Source organism: Bombina bombina, chromosome 6 (assembly GCF_027579735.1).
Source record: "Bombina bombina isolate aBomBom1 chromosome 6, aBomBom1.pri, whole genome shotgun sequence".
NCBI classification, from domain to species: domain Eukaryota; kingdom Metazoa; phylum Chordata; class Amphibia; order Anura; family Bombinatoridae; genus Bombina; species Bombina bombina.
The window spans coordinates 344,382,752-344,404,731 of record NC_069504.1 but is presented as its reverse complement, the minus strand read 5'-3'; the positions used below and the strand labels follow the sequence as shown (position 1 = coordinate 344,404,731).

General features: G+C 35.9%; 1 protein-coding gene across 7 annotated transcripts in view; it reads left to right on the top strand.

Annotated features, from left to right (window-relative positions):
- Positions 1 to 21,980, top strand: part of MYBPC1 (myosin binding protein C1) — a 262,117-nt gene that overhangs the window by 157,517 nt on the left and 82,620 nt on the right. For all 7 annotated transcript variants that reach the window (XM_053716989.1, XM_053716988.1, XM_053716992.1 and 4 more), the window contains 2 exons: positions 9,980 to 10,139; positions 15,369 to 15,473. In XM_053716989.1, coding sequence (XP_053572964.1) covers positions 9,980 to 10,139; positions 15,369 to 15,473 — 265 coding nt within the window. The remainder of the gene's footprint in view (positions 1 to 9,979; positions 10,140 to 15,368; positions 15,474 to 21,980) is intronic.

The following is a 21,980-nucleotide window of genomic DNA, read 5'->3' as shown; positions in this document are numbered from 1 at the left end:
CTGCAAAGCTACTATCTGTAATGTTTATAATTCTCCAACTATGATCCTAATAGTCAGCAATCTCGTCTGATATAAACACTACTAGTTTACTAATTATTTTATGCAGCCTAAATTCTCTCACACTCCTGTATGATGAAATAATACAATCATAACATCATTTAAAACTACAAAATCTTTTAAAGGTAAACACATCTTTATGGTAAGATAATTCCTTTCATTGACAAACATCTCGAATTACAAAATTCAAGTTGCAGATACCATACCGATTAATAAAAGGGAAACATAATACATTTGCTTTCATAACATAGCTCCAATAAGAGCCAAGGTAGGTAGAAAATATACCATCAATATAACTATAATTATGCTACTCCCTAAACAAATATTTCTCTGTGTACTTAATATAAACTTCTAGCTGAGACATGTCCTCATTGCGTTCCATAGGGTGGAGGGTCTAAAATATTCTGATATATTGCAGCATTTTCTTTAAACTATAAAGGTGCAAACATATTTTCTATACTCAGTGGGCCATTCAATAGGTTACAATACTGCAAGGTTTAGAGTTTTACTTATCTAGAGGGTTACTTTGTTTAAGTACATAAACTACAATGTGCACTAATACCAATAAGGCATACTTTTCTGTGGACAAAACTATATGACTTCTTATAACTAATATGACCAACAAAAATAACACAATTACAAGAGAATACAAAACAAGCAATATAAGTAAACAAGTTAAAAGAATACTCCCCTAATTTAATTGATTGACCCTGTAACAGCATAACAGGTCCTCAATATCAACCGGCAAGGCACAGTCCAGAGAAGGATAGTTTTTATGTTCTGAAGACACACATCATAGGAAATAGTCATAGATTACCCAGAGTCCAGTTCTGGGGCTGGTACCAGCATGCAATGCAAAGAATGGATCCAAAGATAGTACAGCAACTTTTACTGCAGTAAAAGCTTTATTTTTTCTCTCTTCAAAAGGTTTACTTGCATTCAATCTTCAATCTTTTGGAGAGTGCACTATGGAATTTTATCTGTACAGATTTTACCTAAATATGAAAAACTCAAAAATAATTCAGTTAGTGTCTTTAATCTCAGGATACAGCTTCATGATCTCATCCTGCAAATACAAATATTGTGTTAAGAACAAAATAGAAAAATAAAAACATTTTAGGTTCAGTTTCTTACTTAAAATAATAATCACTCACATCACATAAAGATACTCATCAATACTTATCAATACTTCTCCCTTGTTTGTGTGAAACATCCCACGCAAACACGATATAACACGAAACTAAAAGACCATTCATGCACTCCACTCATGCATGTGGTATACTATTCTTAATAGCAGACGAAATCAACTACACCTCAAAATTCCATTCATACAGCATGCAGTCACGAAAGAGAAAAACATAACATTCTCTATGAAAACAGCTAAAACCACTTGTCCATTGCACAAAACAAAAGATTAACAGCCGACACAAACTTTAAACAACCACAATTATCCTGAAATTCAACACATATACTTACATTCACTGAAACACAGCACTCGCAAAACACTACAAATAATTAAAATCCTATAACAACCATCTATACCCTAGATTCTGCAAATTCTACCATGCACAATACTATGAGATCATACTAATGATGCAATCACTTCAGATGATCCTCCAGTTGCATATTTACAAATAAAATCCCGAACCATAAATTTACAAAGGAACACACAAACACCTAAGTACCCTATTTTGGGAAAAATCAGATAATAATGGTACAGCCACCGTTCTATATAGCTCCTGCTCGCATGCACAGTGCAAATTCACTTTTAAATCAATCATGTGTGGCACAAATAATTTGTGAAACACTCTGGAATCCAGTATATACTTTTTACATAACCAAAATTTTAATAAAAACACAATTATTGGATTCAACTATTTTTTTTTTTTTTTTAAATTTGATATTCACCATTTTGCAGCTCTCTAGCTAAATATAACAATTGCATATAACAAAAAATAAGCTCTCTACAAAAGAATAATAATAATAATAATAATAATAATAATTTACACTAATAGATTATAAAGGATAGTTTGTCCAAAAATGTCCCCTTTAAATTGTTCCCAATGATCCATTGGCCTTACTTATAATAAAAAATGTATACTGACATCCATTGGATAGCCTAAGCAAACACAGCCAGCATAAATACACACTCACAGTGGGGTGCAGGCTAGTTAAAGGGACATTTTACCCAAATTTAAAATAAAATATCTTTAATTTAAACTGCTGACACAGTTAAATATACTAGTGTTAGGCTTACAGTAAACCTCATTTTCTCTCTCTGTAAATATGTCTTTAAAATCTCATATTTTATATCAGTTTGCCTTAAATATTTTCTCTCCCCATTTTTTTATTATTTTTTTTAATCTCATAGATCACAACACAAAGGTTGCAGGCAATTTATCAGTTCAGTTTACATTACAGAGAGAATTAAGTTACGCTGCGTAAATATCTGCTATCTAAACGGCAGATTTAAAAAGAATAATACAAGGAAAGGTCTCAAAAAATATATTTTGCAAACTGCTAATACAGTGTTATTGCTGCTCATGAACTCCTTTCACATGAGTGAACTGGTCCTTTTAATAATAAAATGACAATTTTCCATTGCTCTGTCTAAGCCCTGAGCTCCGGTTTTACAGACAAATATAAGATAAGGAACACAATAAAATATACTTATTACACGAAATTCAACCCATTGCTATCAACTGTGTTTTGACAGCACACAACCAGCTCCTTCATATATACAAATAAACTTACAAATGCAACTTCTCCTATATTTTAAACTATTCAGCTTGTATAACAAGCCATTGAAAATACATTAATATCAAAACTATGTTACAGTGTATTGTCCCTTTAAGGACTAACCATTTATCATGTAAATTACATATGTATACCCTAGTAGTGATGTCGCAAACCTAAAAATTTGGGTTCGCGAACGTCGAACTCGAACTTCCGCAAAAGTTCGCGAACGGGCGAACTGCCATAGACTTCAATAGGCAGGCGAATTTTAAAACCCACAGGGACTCTTTCTGGCCACAATAGTGATGGAAAAGTTGTTTCAAGGGGACTAACACCTGGACTGTGGCATGCCGGAGGGGAAACCATGGCAAAACTCCCATGGAAAATTACATAGTTGATGCAGAGTCTGGTTTTAATCCATAAAGGGCATAAATCACCTAACATTCCTAAATTGTTTGGAATAACGTGCTTTAAAACATCAGGTATGATGTTGTATCGATCAGGTAGTGTAAGGGTTACGCCCGCTTCACAGTGCGCAGTGTAGGTGATATACCTGCCCTGACCATGCTTTGCAGACCAGGTATCAGTGGTCAGATGGACCCTTGCCCCAATACTGTGTAATGAGAAGGCTGCTAAATGCCACTGCGCACCACACATGTTTTATGCCCAGCAGTGAAGGGGTTAATTAGGGAGCATGTAGGCAGCTTGTAGAGTTAATTTTAGCTTAAGTGTAGTGTAGTAGACAACCCAAAGTATTGATCTAGGCCCATTTAGGTATATTTCATGCCACCATTTCACCGCCAAATGCAATCAAATAAAAAAAAATTGTTCACTTTTTCACAAACTTTAGGTTTCTCACAGAAATTATTTACAAACAACTTATGCAATTATGGCATAAATGGTTGTAAATGCTTCTCTGGGATCCCCTTTGTTCAGAAATAGCAGACTTATATGGCTTTGGCGTTGCTTTTTGGTAATTAGAAGGCTGCTAAATGCCACTGCGCACCACACGTGTTTTATGCCCAGCAGTGAAGGGGTTAATTAGGGAGCATGTAGGCAGCTTGTAGAGTTAATTTTAGCTTAAGTGTAGTGTAGTAGACAACCCAAAGTATTGATCTAGGCCCATTTTGGTATATTTCATGCCACCATTTCACCGCCAAATGTGATCAAATAAAAAAAAATTGTTCACTTTTTCACAAACTTTAGGTTTCTCACAGAAATTATTTACAAACAACTTATGCAATTATGGCATAAATGGTTGTAAATGCTTCTCAGGGATCCCCTTTGTTCAGAAATAGCAGACTTATATGGCTTTGGCGTAGCTTTTTGGTAATTAGAAGGCTGCTAAATGCCACTGCGCACCACACGTGTTTTATGCCCAGCAGTGAAGGGGTTAATTAGGGAGCATGTAGGCAGCTTGTAGAGTTAATTTTAGCTTAAGTGTAGTGTAGTGGACAACCCAAAGTATTGATCTAGGCCCATTTTGGTATATTTAATGCCACCATTTCACCGCCAAATGCGATCAAATAAAAAAAAATTGTTCACTTTTTCACAAACTTTAGGTTTCTCAAAGAAATTATTTACAAACAACTTATGCAATTATGGCATATGGTTGTAAATGCTTCTCTGGGATCCCCTTTGTTCATAAATAGCAGACTTATATGGCTTTGGCGTAGCTTTTTGGTAATTAGAAGGCTGCTAAATGCCACTGCGCACCACACGTGTTTTATGCCCAGCAGTGAAGGGGTTAATTAGGGAGCATGTAGGCAGCTTGTAGAGTTAATTTTAGCTTAAGTGTAGTGAAGTAGACAACCCAAAGTATTGATCTAGGCCCATTTTGGTATATTTCATGCCACCATTTCACCGCCAAATGCGATCAAATTTAAAAAAAAACTTAAATTTTTTCGCAATTTTAGGTTTCTCACTGAAATTATTTACAAACAGCTTGTGCAATTATGGCACAAATGGTTGTAAATGCTTCTCTGGGATCCCTTTTGTTCAGAAATAGCAGACATATATGACTTTGGCGTTGCTTTCTGGTAATTAGAAGGCAGCTAAATGCTGCTGCGCATCACACGTGTATTATGGCTAGCAGTGAAGGGGTTAATTAGGTAGTTTGTAGGGAGCTTGCAGGGTTAATTTTAGCTTTAGTGTAGAGATCAGCCTCCCATCTGACACATAAGACCCCCTGATCCCTCCCAAACAGCTCCCTTCCCTCCCCCACCCCACAATTGTCCCCACCATCTTAAGTACTGGCAGAAAGTCTGCCAGTACTAAAATAAAAGGTTTTTTAATTTTTTAAAAAAAATTTTTTTTAGCATATTTACATATGCTGTGGTGTAGCATCCCCCCTTAGCCCCCAACCTCCCTGATCCCCCCCAAAACAGCTCTCTAACCCTCCCCATCTGCCTTATTGGCAGCCATCTTGGGTACTGGCAGCTGTCTGCTATTATTTCACAGTCAAAAAAGTGTTGTTTTTTTTAAATGTACACTACTTTTACACCATATATGAGTGGTGGCACTGGGCAAGTGGGCACAGTATACACTGTGAGCCTGTAACACACATGCTGGCAGGCAGGCAACTGCAATTAGATTACACAGGAAAAAAAAAAAAGCAGACTGATGTTCTAGCCCTAAAAAGGGCTTTTTGGGGTGCTGTCCTTACAGCAGAGATCAGATGAGTCCTTCAGGACTGTAGTGGACACTGAATACACTAGCCTAGTTATCGATTTCCCTATTAAATCAGCAGCAGCTACACTGTCCCTCCTCTCACTAAGAATGCAGCTTCCAAATTAATCTAAAATGGATGCTGTCCAGGAGGTGGGAGGGTCTGCTGCTGATTGGCTGTAATGTGTCTTCTGACTGTGAGGTACAGGGTCAAAGTTTACTCAATGATGATGAATAGGGGGCGGATCGAACATCGCATATGTTCGCCCGCCGCGGCGGACGCGAACATGCTATGTTCGCCGGGAACTATTCGCCGGCGAACTATTCGCGACATCACTATACCCTAGCCATGATTTAGGAAACTTGTATTATTTACCACAAAAAATCTACTGCTTTACTGTATCATGACCTGCATATTTAAATGAGAGCCATCACAGCATACATAATGTTACACAGTAATATGTTAGCAATTTATACTAAAACTTCTACTGAATTAATTTATTTGCACCAGAAACGGACCCAAATACTTTTAGATAAATGTAATGATATACAGCCTATAACCTTATTTTATCTTTTCCACTAACTCCTTGCACAAGTCTTGCAAATACAACATACTTGAATCAACCTGTTAATCTTTTTCATTTACCAGAACGTGACCGCAAGTCACTCAATCATCCGCACATTCACAGATCCCTTAATTAGTTCACTTGCAAAAACAATATATTGATATGCCGCAACAGGTGGACAGTTTTTTTATTTGAATACAACAAATATCACTTAAAACTAAAAACTGCTATTAAATAACATACATAATTAAAACATGCTGTTGACTTTAAAATACAGTTATAACAATAACACTACAAAATACCTCATTACAACATTTGCTTTCTTAGCAAAAGAAACTAGCCTAAATAATTACCATACAGAAAGAAAAATGCACCAAGGTCATTTTTACAGCAATACATACACACACACACACACACACACAAGCTCATATCTCATCTCGCATACCAGAAATTCACTTCCTTTTTTTTTTCTTTCCTTCTCAGGAAAACAAATATTTCATAACATACCAAAGAAATATAAAAATACAATAAGATTAACTTTCCACCAAATTTAAAATGTATTTACAAGTGCCCAAATTTGAAAGGAATGGCCATTTTCCCCACAAATTGAGAAAAACACATTTCACACAGGATAATATAATTTTTTTTTCTGACTCTACACAGCTGTGCTCACTGACAGTTTTTTATCATCCCCCTCCCTTTCTGGAGTGGATATCTCTCTGCTTCTGTTAACCCCTTTATAGACATTAAAAATGCAATAACCTACATATTTTCTAAGCACAGCAATTATATAGCAATAAAAAGCAAACAAGCAGAGCATCAAATATCCAATTCAGATCCAGTGATAGGTAACAAAAACTTTACTATAGTACATGTATATATGGACAGATTCAACACAAGTGAGACTCAAACTCACCCTAACAAAGCGATGCCAACTTGCCCGGGGGACTGATAACCTGCCGTCAACTGCATGCTAATTTTTATCCCTGCGCACTTCACCAGACAGGACTACAATACCTGTCTAAACCAGCACAGGACTTTAACACGCCTGGAGGGGATTATCACAACTGCCGGCAGGTCTGAAAACCTCCACAAAATCCTGCTTCTACTGCAGGATCCCCTTTAACCCTTTATCATGTATAACCAACACCTATTACAAAAATAAAACCAACTAAATTTAGGTTCAGATTCACAGAAGGAAAGTAGAGTAAAAAAACACTCATCTACGTACCCAGTGCGAATCCCACGAGCTGACACCATAAACTGTTAGGTGTTGTTTTCAGAGGGGAAGTGTCAGTCAGGACTTGGGCCCACTGTACCACCTGGAAATGAATAGATTATTTGATAAGGACGTCCAGAGAACAGTAATTCAGACCACGCCGCTATGATCTAAAACTATTCTGTTTATTGTTAGATGGAAGGCATGTCTTATAGACAACAAGTACAGCATACAAGGTTAACATGATGACACGTTATGATCTCATCATATAATACCATATTTCATGAACAAAAGAAGCTTATTGAAATATATGAGAGAAAGAGGAGTATGAAGGAGTGTTTCTTATAACAGTAGCAAAAATACATCTGTGCACATATTTCTTCCCGAAGCAAGGCCGTTTGGCCATCTTACCTAGATAACAGACTTCCAGGCGCCTTGCCAGTAACCTTTGCAAGACCAATAATACTAATACAATTCTTACTAACATCAGCATATTACTCACTACATAGTAGAACCACTATAATAAAGGTTATTATGGATGCCAAAGACAAAATGGCAGCCAAGAACAAGATGGCGCTAGTCATGCTAACAATTCCTAACAGCCACAGTTAATACAGACTGACCATTGCAGGGGTTAAATGCAGTTATATTCAAGCAGCAGTGCAACAATGAAGTACTCTAATACGTTACAGTATTTTCTTTCTGTACTTTTGTACTTTTATTTTCCTTTGAATAGAATGAATGTACCATGAGCACTTTGTCTCATACTAATTAAAGGGGACAAAAAGAAAATGCATATGGATATGAAACCCAAAAGTTTTGAATTTACTTCTACTATCAGGTTTGCTTCATTCCCATGGTATTCTTTGTAGAAGAGATACCTAGGTAGATGTCTGAAGCACTATATGGTAGCAGATAGTGCTACCATCGAGTGCTCTTGCAAATGAATAACAATCCTGCAAAACTGCTGCCATATAGTGCTCTAGACACTCCTGAGCTTATATCCCTGCTTTTTTTTTTCAAAAGATACAGAGAGAATGAAGAAAAATTGATAATAGAAGTAAAATACAAAGTTGTTGAAAATTGCATCTTCTATCTGAAGGCCCAGATTACAAGTTTTGCGTTAGAGGCTATGCAGTGCTAACGAGCAGTTTTCCCTCACTGCTCACTTACATGCATCGCTGGTATTACGAGTTTTCAGAAACCCGTCGTTAAAAGGCAAGAAGTGAGCATTGAGCAAAATTTTGCTCATTACCGCACTCCAATAACAGCGCTGCTTAAGTCAGAGGTGAGCTGGTCATACATGCTCGTGCACGATTTCCCCATAGGAGTCAATGGGGAGAGCCGGCTGAGACACCTGCCAAAAAGCAGCATAAAACTCAGTAACGCAGCCCCATTGATTCCTATGGGGAAATAAAATGTATGTTTACACCTAACCCCCTAACATGAACCCCGAGTCTAAACACCCCTAATCTTACACTTATTAACCCTAATCTGCCACCCCCGACATTGCTGACACCTGCATTATAATTATTAACCCCTAATCTGCCGCTCCGGACACCGCCGCCACCTACATTATATGTATTAACCCCTGCTGCTCCCCAACATCGCCGACACCTACATACTATTTATTAACCCCTAATCTGCCGCCCCCAACGTCGCCGCCACTATATTAAAGTTATTAACCACTAAACATAAGTCTAACCCTAACACCCCCTAGCTTAAATATAATTACAATAAATCTAAATAAATATTCCTATCATTAACTAAATTATTCCTATTTAAAACTAAATACTTACCTATAAAATAAACCCTAAGCTAGCTACAATATAACTAATAGTTACATTGTAGCTAGTTTAAGATTTATTTTTATTTTACAGGCAAGTTTGTATTTATTTTAACTAGGTAGATAGTTATTAAATAGTTATTAACTATTTAATAACTACTTAGCTAAAATAAATACAAAAGTACCTGTAATATAAAACCTAACCTAAGTTACACTAACACCTAACACTACACTATAATTAAATAAATTAACTAAATTAAATACAATTACCTAAATTAAATTAGCTAAAGTACAAAAAAACAAAAAACACTAAATTACAGAAAATAATAAACAAATTACAGATATTTATACTAATTACACCTAATCTAATAGCCCTATTAAAATAAAAAGCCCCCCCCAAACTAAAAAAAAACCTAGCCTAAACTAAACTACCAATAGCCCTTAAAAGGGCCTTTTAGCCCCAAAGTAATCAGCTCTTTTACCTGTAAAAAAAAATGCAAACAACCCCCCAACAGTAAAACCCACCACCCACACAACCAACCCCCCAAATAAAATACTAACTAAAAAAACCTAAGCTCCCCATTGCCCTGAAAAGGGCATTTGGATGGGCATTGCCCTTAAAAGGGCAGTTAGCTCTATTGCAGCCCAAAGTCCCTAACCTAAAAATAAAACCCACCCAATACACCCTTAAAAAAAACTAACACTAACCCCCTGAAGATCGACTTACTGGGAGAAGTCTTCATCCTAGCCGGGCTGAAGTCCTCAACGAAGCCGGGATACTATTAATAAGTATATATTCTCATGCACTAAAACTTTGTTCTGTCAAATCAAGTCTATATATAATTTAAAAATCTTTTACTATGTTTGTATGTTTATTTTAAGTTTTAAATCAATTTTAAGGGAACAACAACTCAGTATATAATATAGATATAATGTATTTTATTTTAGTGGATTACAGATCTTAGTGGTCGTGTCCGAGCCGAGTCTTATCCTGATCATGGCCTTCTGGTTATTGACTCAGCTGAGAAGGAAGATACTGGGACCTATAGAATTATGGTAAAGAATGAGGCCGGAGAAGCTGTAGCACACATTAAAATAAAAGTTGTAGGTAAGTATAGTAAATGTATGCAACAAATAGCAAACCTCTGTATTAATAAGCCTCGACTAAAATCCAATAAAATATCTCCCAGCTTATCAGTATGTTTATGTCACATAATACTCAAGCAGCCAATGAATAATGAAACTAAAACTAAACAACAGGAGGTAAAAATAAAAATGTCAATTTGACCTGCAAATAATAAATATTGCTCAATTAAGTAGGTTGTTCTGCCAGTACACTCTCAAATAATAACAGTTTTTAAATGAAAAAACTCATAGTGTGCCATTGTTGTTCACTTCCACAAATTAGCATAGTGTGCCATTATTGTACACTTCCACAAATTAGCATAGTGTGCCATTATTGTACATTGCAACAGATTAGCATGGTGTGCCATTATTGTATATTGCCACAAATTAGCATAGTGTGCCATTATTGTACATTGCCACAAATTAGCATGGTGTGCCATTATTGTATATTGCCACAAATTAGCATAGTGTGCCATTATTGTACATTGCCACAAATTAGCATGGTGTGCCATTATTGTACATTGCCACAAATTAACATGGTGTGCCATTATTGTTCATTGCCACAAATTAGCATCGTGTGCCATTTTTGTACATTGCCACAAATTAGCATGGTGTGCCATTATTGTACATTGCCACAAATTAGCATGGTTTGCCATTATTGTACATTGCCACAAATTAGCATGGTGTGCCATTATTTTACATTGCCACAAATTAGCATGGTGTGCTATTATTGTGCATTGCCACAAATTAGCATGGTGTGCTATTATTGTACATTGCCACAAATTAGCATGGTGTGCTATTATTGTACATTGCCACAAATTAGCATGGTGTGCCATTATTGTACAGTGCCACAAATTAGCATGGTGTGCTATTATTATACATTGCCACAAATTAGAATAGTGTGCTATTATTGTACATTGCCACAAATTAGCATGGTGTGCCATTATTGTGCATTGCCACAAATTAGCATAGTGTGCCATTATTGTACACTGCCACAAATTAGCATAGTGTACCATTGTTGTACATTGCCACAAATTAGCTTAATGTGCTATTATTGTACATTGCCACAAATTAGCATACTGTGCTATTATTTACTTTGCCACAAATTAGCATAGTGTGTCATTATTGTACATTGCCACAAATTAGCATGGTGTGCCATTATTTTACATTGCCACAAATTAGCATGGTGTGCCATTATTGTACACTTTCACAAATTAGCATAGTGTGCCATTATTGTACATTGCCACACATTAGCATGGTGTGCCATTATTGTACATTGCCATAAATTGGCATGGTGTGCCATTATTTTACATTGCCACAAATTAGCATAGTGTGCTATTATTGTACATTGCTACAAATTGACACAGTGTGCCATTATTTTACATTGCCACAAATTAGCATAGTGTGCAATTATTTTTCACTGCCACAAATTAGCATAGTGTGCCATTATTGTACATTGCCACAAATTAGCATGGTGTGCCATTATTGTACATTGCCACAAATTAACATGGTGTGCCATTATTGTTCATTGCCACAAATTAGCATCGTGTGCCATTTTTGTACATTGCCACAAATTAGCATGGTGTGCCATTATTGTACATTGCCACAAATTAGCATGGTTTGCCATTATTGTACATTGCCACAAATTAGCATGGTGTGCCATTATTTTACATTGCCACAAATTAGCATGGTGTGCTATTATTGTGCATTGCCACAAATTAGCATGGTGTGCTATTATTGTACATTGCCACAAATTAGCATGGTGTGCTATTATTGTACATTGCCACAAATTAGCATGGTGTGCCATTATTGTACAGTGCCACAAATTAGCATGGTGTGCTATTATTATACATTGCCACAAATTAGAATAGTGTGCTATTATTGTACATTGCCACAAATTAGCATGGTGTGCCATTATTGTGCATTGCCACAAATTAGCATAGTGTGCCATTATTGTACATTGCCACAAATTAGCATAGTGTACCATTGTTGTACATTGCCACAAATTAGCTTAATGTGCTATTATTGTACATTGCCACAAATTAGCGTACTGTGCTATTATTTACTTTGCCACAAATTAGCATAGTGTGTCATTATTGTACATTGCCACAAATTAGCATGGTGTGCCATTATTTTACATTGCCACAAATTAGCATGGTGTGCCATTATTGTACACTTTCACAAATTAGCATAGTGTGCCATTATTGTACATTGCCACACATTAGCATGGTGTGCCATTATTGTACATTGCCATAAATTGGCATGGTGTGCCATTATTTTACATTGCCACAAATTAGCATAGTGTGCTATTATTGTACATTGCTACAAATTGACACAGTGTGCCATTATTTTACATTGCCACAAATTAGCATAGTGTGCAATTATTTTTCACTGCCACAAATTAGCATAGTGTGCCATTATTGTACACTTCCACAAATTAGCATAGGGTGCCATTATTGTACACTTGCACAAATTAGCATAGTGTGCCATTATTGTACACTTGCACAAATTAGCATTGTGTGCCATTATTGTACACTTACACAAATTAGCATTGTGTGCCATTATTGTACACTTCCACACATTAGCATAGTGTGATATTATTGTACATTGCCACAAATTAGCATAGTGTGACATTATTGTATATTGCCACAAATTAGCATACTAATCCATTATTGTACATTGTCACAAACTAGCATAGTGAAATTAGCATAGTGTACACTTCCACAATTTAGCATAGTGTGACATTATTGTAAACTTCCACAAATTAGCATAGTGTGCCATTATTGTATATTGCCACAAATTAGCATACTATGCCATTATTGTACATTGTAACAAATTAGCATAGTGTGCCATCATTATACACTTACACAAATTGGCATAGTATGCCATTATTGTACAATGCCACAAATGAGCATAGTGTGCCATTATTATACATTTAAATACATTGACATAGTGTGCCATTATTGTACACTTCCACAAATTAGCATAGTGTTCTAATATTGTACATTGCCACAAATTAGCATAGTGTGCCATTTCAGTACACTTCCACAGATTAGCATAGTGTGCCATTTTGGTACACTTCCACAAATTGGCATAGTGTGCCATTATTGTACATGTCCATAAATTAGCATAGTGGGCCATTATTGTACACTTCCACAAATTAGCATAGTTTGCCATTATTGTACATTGCCACAAATTGGCATAGTATGCCATTATTGTACACTTCCACAAATTTGCATATTGTGCCATTATTGTACATTGCCACAAATTTGCATATTGTGCCATTATTGTACACTTCCACAAATTAGAACTAAGCTTGAATGAAATGATACTGCAAAGCAGGGCATAACAATACTACACTGGGCCCTCAGGGCCAAGGTTATCGTAGGGCCCCCCATTTTAACAATGCCCTTGCTGTTTGCAATCAGCAAAAGTTGAGTGAGTCATTCTTTCCCATTGGTTAGCCTGAGTTAAAAGACATGCACTTGCACAGCTTTCCTTTTTGGTTGCAGGCTTTTCAGTCACACTGTATCAACTATTTTAGAAACCCTGCAACCAAAGTGTAGATTGAGTTTGAGCCGCACAAGACCCACTTGTAGTAAGGCCCCTACTGATGTAGGGTCAGTTGGGCCCTCTAAAGATACAGACCCTGGGGCATATGTATCAAGCTCTGAATGGAGCTTGATGGCCCCTGTTTCTGGCGAGTCTTCAGACTCGCCAGAAACAGCAGTTATGAAGCAGCGGTCACAAAGACCGCTGCTCCATAACCTGTCCGCCTGCTCTGAGCAGGCGGACAGACATCGCCGGAAATCAACCCGATCGAGTACAATCGGGTTGATTGACACCCCCGTGAGTCAGCAGGGGGCGGCGTTGCACCAGCAGCTCTTGTGAGTTGCTGGTGCAATGCTGAATACGTCGAGCGTATTGCTCGCCGTATTCAGCGAGGTCTGGTGGACCTGATCCGCAGTGTCAGATCAGGTCCGCCAGAACTTGATAACTTGGGGCCACTGTCTCAACTGAAACCTCTAAGATCCTTTTAGTTACCCCTTTCCTGCTAAGTTTAGCCAGGTTAGTATTCTGTTTAAACAGGGTCACAGAAGAGGTATGCCCTTTTTGTTGAAGTATTTGCAATATTGATTTTTTTATATATAGAATTTCAGTATTATATTTTAACTAAAACTAACTCAAACTACAGTAATTGACCATAATTATCCATAAATAACATTTAAATAATTACATTTAAAAAATTACATTTGAAATAAGTACTGAGCATAAAAAAAATCAACTGTAGAGGGTACCCCCATTAAAGAATATTGGACTAACATTTTCAACAATATAAACAAAGTATTACACTCACTTCTGACACCTAATCCAGAGATGATTTTGCTCAATCAATCCAGCGAAATAACATGTAAACTTAGAAAATACCTGTTACAAATAATGCTTAATGCAGCTATCAACTAATCCCAAGACATTGGAAATCCACACAACCACTTACAATCAACGAATGGAAAACCCTAGTAGACACAAATTTAAGCTTAGAAAGATTTCCCTATCTTAAATTGGGGCAACTGACATTTTACCATGATATATATTTCCTTTGGGAATCCTGCTCTAATACTCCAGATCATTAATTCCAAAGATATACAAACTTAGAATGGGTTTCGTCACTCCTCACAACCCCCCAAAATGAGACTACAATACAAGTCAAAACTAACAATTTCATTAAATAGTAGATAACTGTTTCTGTTATTGTTTTTATTGTTTGTTATTATTAATGTTCTATAAGTAATATTAATCACCTACAATATACCTGTTAGACTGTCCACCCACATCAACTCCTACTTCCTCTATTTCGAGGGCTATGTGGGGCCCACAATGGAGGAACAACCCAAGCAGCTATTCTTAGTTCGGTCCATGTTCTCCACCTCCGTTACAGTGAATGTACATAAAATCGACATGGATCTTGGTTTATAGCATTGAGTCTAACTCTCCAGGCTGCTAAGCCTAATATAAGAGACTCCTTAAAAGGACAGTACAAAAGGAAACAACAAATATGTTGCTTATATACTAATGGCTTTATTTTTCTGTGTAACTGTATGTCAAAAAAATGTCAATAAAGAAAAATATATTAAAAAAAAAAATCACTTGTAAATGTTATAATAGTTTTCTGATGCAAGCAATATAATTGTCTTCATAATATGTTAACCAGATATCCCTGATGCCCCACAAGCTCCTGATGTATTAGAGGTTGGGGAAGATTGGTGTTCTATGAAATGGGAGCCACCAAGCTATGATGGAGGATGCCCAATTTTGGGTAAGTGCCTGTGGTCTTTCGTTCTTCACAAGCAATGAGAAAGGGCTTTGAAATAGACTTAATATCATGATACTGTGTTATGGTGAAATATAATTTGAATGCAGAAATAAGCCTGCAACAAACTGGCCTAGAATCACTAACAATCCTAAGCATTGAGAGGTATTTTCATTGAAGCTTTTTTTTTACTATTTTTTTTTTGTTATCCAAATGAATATATTAAATTTGGTTTGATGATCTTTCTTAATTTTTAGGAGACCATCTGAACAGAACAGCATAGAAAAGTGATAGTTTGTTCTGTGTAGCAAATTAATGTTATATTTTTGTTATACAAAGGACTAGATGGCGAAGTTGTTGCAAATCAATTTTAATAACATTTAAAGTAAATATATTAATTAATAACATATTGATAATTGTATATAAATTAAAGCGATGTAGCTAGATCAATGTTTTGTTTCACCGATTGATTCGATTCAAGGAGTATGCAATCTCTTCTAAGAATATGGGATAGATTTATCAAAGCTTCAACTGATAATACGCTGGAATCCTGCATCAAATTTGACGCGAGATTGATCCGCCGTAGTTAACAAAGCGTCAAGATTGTCAAATGTTGAAATGTGTGACGTAATATACACTCCAGCGATCACAATCCGACGCAGATCGATGCTTGCGTCATTCCAGATGTTTCGAATTCACATTTGACACTCTTCCCAATTTATCAAACATTCTACAGGTACACCTGCGTCAATTCCGATGCAGCGTACCTATCATTCAAACCGTCACCCTTGAGGCCACAAATGCCATAGAAATCAATGGGAGTCTGAAAACACAGAAAGGTTATGTTCGATGCTGCAAGACAATGACGCATATTAGATAATAAAAGTAAATTAGAAACTTTATTAAAATTGTATACTCTTTCTAAACCAAACAATATTATTACTCCAAATTTGATGCAAAGTATTGCTCCAAATTTGGTGCACTAGTAGATATAGGGATAAAAATGAAATAAACACATTACTACTTATGGATTATGCTACATATTTGTCTCTCATTACAAAGCAAGGGGACAATAGTATTGCTCCAAATTTGGTGCAAAGTATTGCTTCAAATTTGGTGCAAAGTATTGCTCCAAACTTGGTGCACTAGTAGATATAGATGTTTAAGGCATGTAATACAAGTCCCCTCTCCACTTCGCACCAAAATTGACGCAACACTTTTTGCACCAAATTTGACACAATACTCCTAAACAACCCACAAACTAGTGACAGTTTCCACCACTTTTGACTGGGAAATGCATAATCACATGATTTATGACATCAGCCAATCTGATTTAAATATACATTTTATACTATCAGTAACGAATCAAATTGCTCGATACTTGTGTCATTGATCACTCATCAGAACTTGAAATTGCCATTTGTTACATTGTGTATTATACTTTGAAAGTATGTATATGTGAAATTAGTATTAAAGTTAAACATTGATGATGACATTAGGACACACAGTGTAATACTTTAGAAAATGATTTTAAAATTAACATTAAACTGTCATGATTCAGAAACAGCATAAATTAAAATCACCTCTTTACTGTCATGCTATTTTCAGTATTTTTCTTCCTTCTCTTGAATTTAATTTTCATTAAGAAATGTCATTTATATGCCAGCCCATTTTATAACACCTGTGTAGGGGTGGTGTTTAAAACTAGACTGCAATCAGGAGAGGTTACACAGGTGCAGAGAGAAAACTGGCCCAGCACTTAAAATATCCATTTGCAAATAAATACAATAGGAGTATTGCGTCACATTTGGTACGAAAAGTGTTGTGTCAAATTTGGTGCGAAGTGGAGAGTGGGATTTGTATTACATGCCTTAAACATGGTGCAAAAAGATTTAGCAAAAAAAAAAAAAAAAGGAAGTTAGCTATATTATGTTATGTATTTCATTTTTATCTCTATATCTACTAGTTCACCAAGTTTGGAGCAATACTTCGCACCAAGTTTGGAGCAATATTTCGCACCAAATTTGGAGCAATAATATTGTCCCCTTGCTTTGTAATGAGAGACGAAGATTTAACATAATCCATAAGTAGTAATGTATTTATTTTATTTTTATCCCTATAACTACTATTGCACCAAATTTGGAGCAATAATATTGTTTGATTTAGAAATACAATTTTAATAGTTTCTAATTACATGTTATATTTGCAATTATTCATGCTCAGAATAATATTACATTTACACTATATACATATAGTGGTATAAAAAAACACAGAGATATGAAAGACAACATTGTTTAGAACAAAAAAAAAAGAAATTTAGGGACATGTAAATATGTTTGCAAAAGATTTCTGACATAACACATATAAAAATACAAGTATGTGCAAAGATATATGTACAAATTCTAGCATTAATAATCATAAAAAAAAAACCATGAGATAGGTTTATCATGATTTATAGAAATACAAATACACATTAATTTATGGGTAAATATCATATATCAGTTTTTGGTATAACAAATACATAGAAAATAACTTTCTATGAGATATTATTGTTTGTTCAGGTATAAATCTAGCTATAACTTAGACATTAACAGATGAAAAATAAAAATTAGCTTTAGAGAAATGTGCTTGTTCATGGACAGGAATGAAATGATATAAATAACTTTGAAAAAAACATAATATCCTCAACATTGATGACTCTTATTTATCAACAGTCCAATGCTCATCGCTCCGTACTTGACGCACGTGTTTTTGACAGACTTTTTAATAAACAAGGGCGACGTATGTAGATTCACGGCAGCAATGTCTGGCGACGACTGGCAAGCGTTTGACTCCAGCGAATACGTTGAGATTGACTCAATGATAAATAGGCCCCTATGTGTAAATTTGTATAAATAACAGAACAGACCAATGGATGATAGATTATAATAAAATATACATGATATATATATATATATATATCCTCCATGTGTGTCTGCACTCCCAGTCCCAATGCAATAAGGACGTCAACCAGGGTGCTGAGTCGATAATACCAACAGTCAATTTACACAAGAGGACTGCACTCGCTGGGTTTAGTTTAAAAACAAATCTTAAAAATTTATTAAGGTGACGTTTCGGGGTTCGCAGACCCCTTCCTCTGACCAGATAACAGTGCAAATGAATAGTGTGCAATATAAAGCAACTAAGCCCCACCCATCACATCATCAGTGAAAATTGCGCCAAAAAGTATGTAACTATGGCAACCAGTAAATTACCCAATCAGCAATAATAATACCATATGTTGTGTGCTAATTACATAATAGAACAGTGTGCAAACCATGTATATACATATTATGTACAACATCAAAGAAAAAATATAAAACATTTCAGTGCAAACAAGGGAAATCAAGTGCCCACATACAACAATGTGTCTGTTAAACTGAAATCACTACCAGTAACAGTCATAAATACATGGATAAACGATGTGCCCACAAATAAAACCTGCAAAGTTGATCGCAGAACATAGATCACACATCCACATCAGACAATGGTGCCTCTCACACTGATCGTTAAAATATGAACAAATAATTCAGGTTTATAGGGAATCTGGAGAAAAGAGAGTGCGGTGTAACCGTGCCTGCTAAACAATGGGCCACATTTTACAATTAACATAGGAGATACCATCCTAAGTATAGCAATAAAGGGAAAGTGAGCAGTAACTCATGTGTGGTCACAAACTAATGTGTGTAAAATAAAAGATCAGTGTATGTATTGCCTACAATGTATCAGCATAAATGTTGTTACTAAATCAGTGTACACAGACCGCAAATAACAAATACGAATTGCAGAGATAACATGGTACTAAACACTACTTACATGGCATAATCCCATAAATGTTGGCATATCATACATGCGGTGAGCGTGATTCTGGGGATGTACATGCAGCCAGGAAAACCGATGTCAGTATGTGTAAAACAGGCGCGGATCAGCAGGATCCGGCGTCTGTGTCAATGGTGTCTGAGACCATGGCTAATTAGCGTAGCCGCCTGACGTCATCAAGGGGGTGTGTATGGCGAAAGTGTACACCGATGACAGCTAACTGCAGCTAAATGCAGCTGGTGTGGGGAGCCTAAGTGCGCTCATATAGGATGTAGACAAGAAGCCCATTAAGTTAATGTTAATATGTTAGAGAGGGATAATACGGTGACATAAATCTATCATGGATAAAACGTATGTGAAAACGTATGTGTAAAACGTATGTCTGCGCTCAAGCCTATTAGTTGCATCATGAGGAAGAATCAGATTAACAATGTGTATCCTAACTGTGGTAACCATTATGGGACAGATCAAAAATATGTATAATAATAAACTCATCCCTGTTAGATGCAATGTGGGGAAGAATCTAGCCAACATAATAAAACCCAAGTGTGATAACAAATCTAGACTAATGCACCAGATCACAAATCACCATTACACTTGAACATATATCAGTATCTTGTGCCTGAGTAAAACATTACTCATCCAGTGGGACCTCAGTGTGTTAATCATAGGTCCCCTGTTACAAGTGGCAATCAAGTAAGATCAAAATACTTCCACACAGGTGAAAAGGTTCCAGCAGTAAATGGATCGAGATAGAAAGTTTAAAAATGTATCCTTTATTAGTATCCGTAGAAAGTGTACTGTGTAGATTTCACAGAAAAAACTTACAATATCACAGCCAGTAAGCTAGTCAGCCCAGAAGCTCTATATCTAACAGACCAACATGTTTCGTGCTGGTACAGCACTTCATCAGGGATAGTGAAGGGTTAACTGTTCACCTGTTAAATGCATATCAGGTCCAATCAAAACTCAGCAGCTTTGCTCTGTCCAATAAGGAACAAGATACTGAATTCAAATTGTGTGTCATGCAATGCTTCGTTTTTATGTTTAGCTTGGACCAAAGTTGCAGCAACAGGTGTTCAATATAAGACTAATCATTAGTTGTACATACATAAAAAATAACAGAAGATATAGAGCTAAATGATGTAAATAAGATCTCAATGGGAATGAAATTAAAAACAGCACGATTGAATATCCACATGGAGTTAAAAGCACCTTAGTATTGCAGCCGACATATGCTGCGCTATAGCAGCAAACAAACTTAACTATACATTTGTATACAAAATATGAATGCAACAATTTATGTTATATTATATTATGTATCAGCTAAGTATCTGAAAGGTATCAATTTAATATAGTGGTAGATACATAAACAGCCTTACATGAGTATGCAGAATATGCTACAAACCTATAGAGTTAAGTTTTTTAAGGAAGTATCTAAAGTATTTTTGTATTTTTTAGCTTCTAGTTATCCTTATTAGTCTGATCTGTAGAGGGACCTAATCCGTTGTGCATTAAGCGAACTAGGTGCATGTATATGCATGTAACTTTTAAAGAAGTATACTAGATATTATTCGACTTCTAGCTATCCTTATTGATCTGACCTGTGAAGGGATATAATCCGTTATGTACAAAAATAGCTAAGTGCAGCTAAGTTGTTAGGATATAATCCCTAGAGTATGAATAAATTTGACAATTTAATTTGTTTCTATATTAAAATCCTTATTGACAGTAAAATGCTTGTTAACTATATATCTACTAGAGAGAACTAAAAAAGTGTCATTTCCATATTCCTATCGTTAAACTATTTAGACCGAGAGGGAAAGTGAATTTTATATATATTATTCTTATTAATATCCATTGTAATGTGTATTCTATCTTATATTCTGTTCTGTTATTTTTTATGTATGTACAACTAATGATTAGTCTTATATTGAACACCTGTTGCTGCAACTTTGGTCCAAGTTAAACATACAAACGAAGCATTGCATGACACACAATTTGAATTCAGTATCTTGTTCCTTATTGGACAGAGCAAAGCTGCTGAGTTTTGATTGGACCTGATATGCATTTAACAGGTGAACAGTTAACCCTTCACTATCCCTGATGAAGTGCTGTACCAGCACGAAACATGTTGGTCTGTTAGATATAGAGCTTCTGGGCTGACTAGCTTACTGGCTGTGATATTGTAAGTTTTTTCTGTGAAATCTACACAGTACACTTTCTACGGATACTAATAAAGGATACATTTTTAAACTTTCTATCTCAAACCATTTACTGCTGGAACCTTTTCACCTGTGTGGAAGTATTTTGATTGTATCATTTTTTGGCGGTTTGCCCAGGCTTCAAACCGCTCCCAGCAGCTTCACAAGTACTCTCTCTCACTGGATGAACGTATACACTACAGAAGGTATTTTCAACTATGCTGTGATTTACAGCAACCCTATATCCAAGTGACATTTGAAAGCCAAACAACCCGGCTCGTATACAAAAGAAGAAGGGTGAGTGAGTTACTTGTATTTTGATGTGTTTGTTTGGACTTCCAATATAAAAATCACCACCATACATTTATACAGTGGGATTTTTCTGTACTGTCTGATAAATAACAGGGGCTGTGAATAAATAGGGGTCACAGGATTCATTGGAACTTTACAT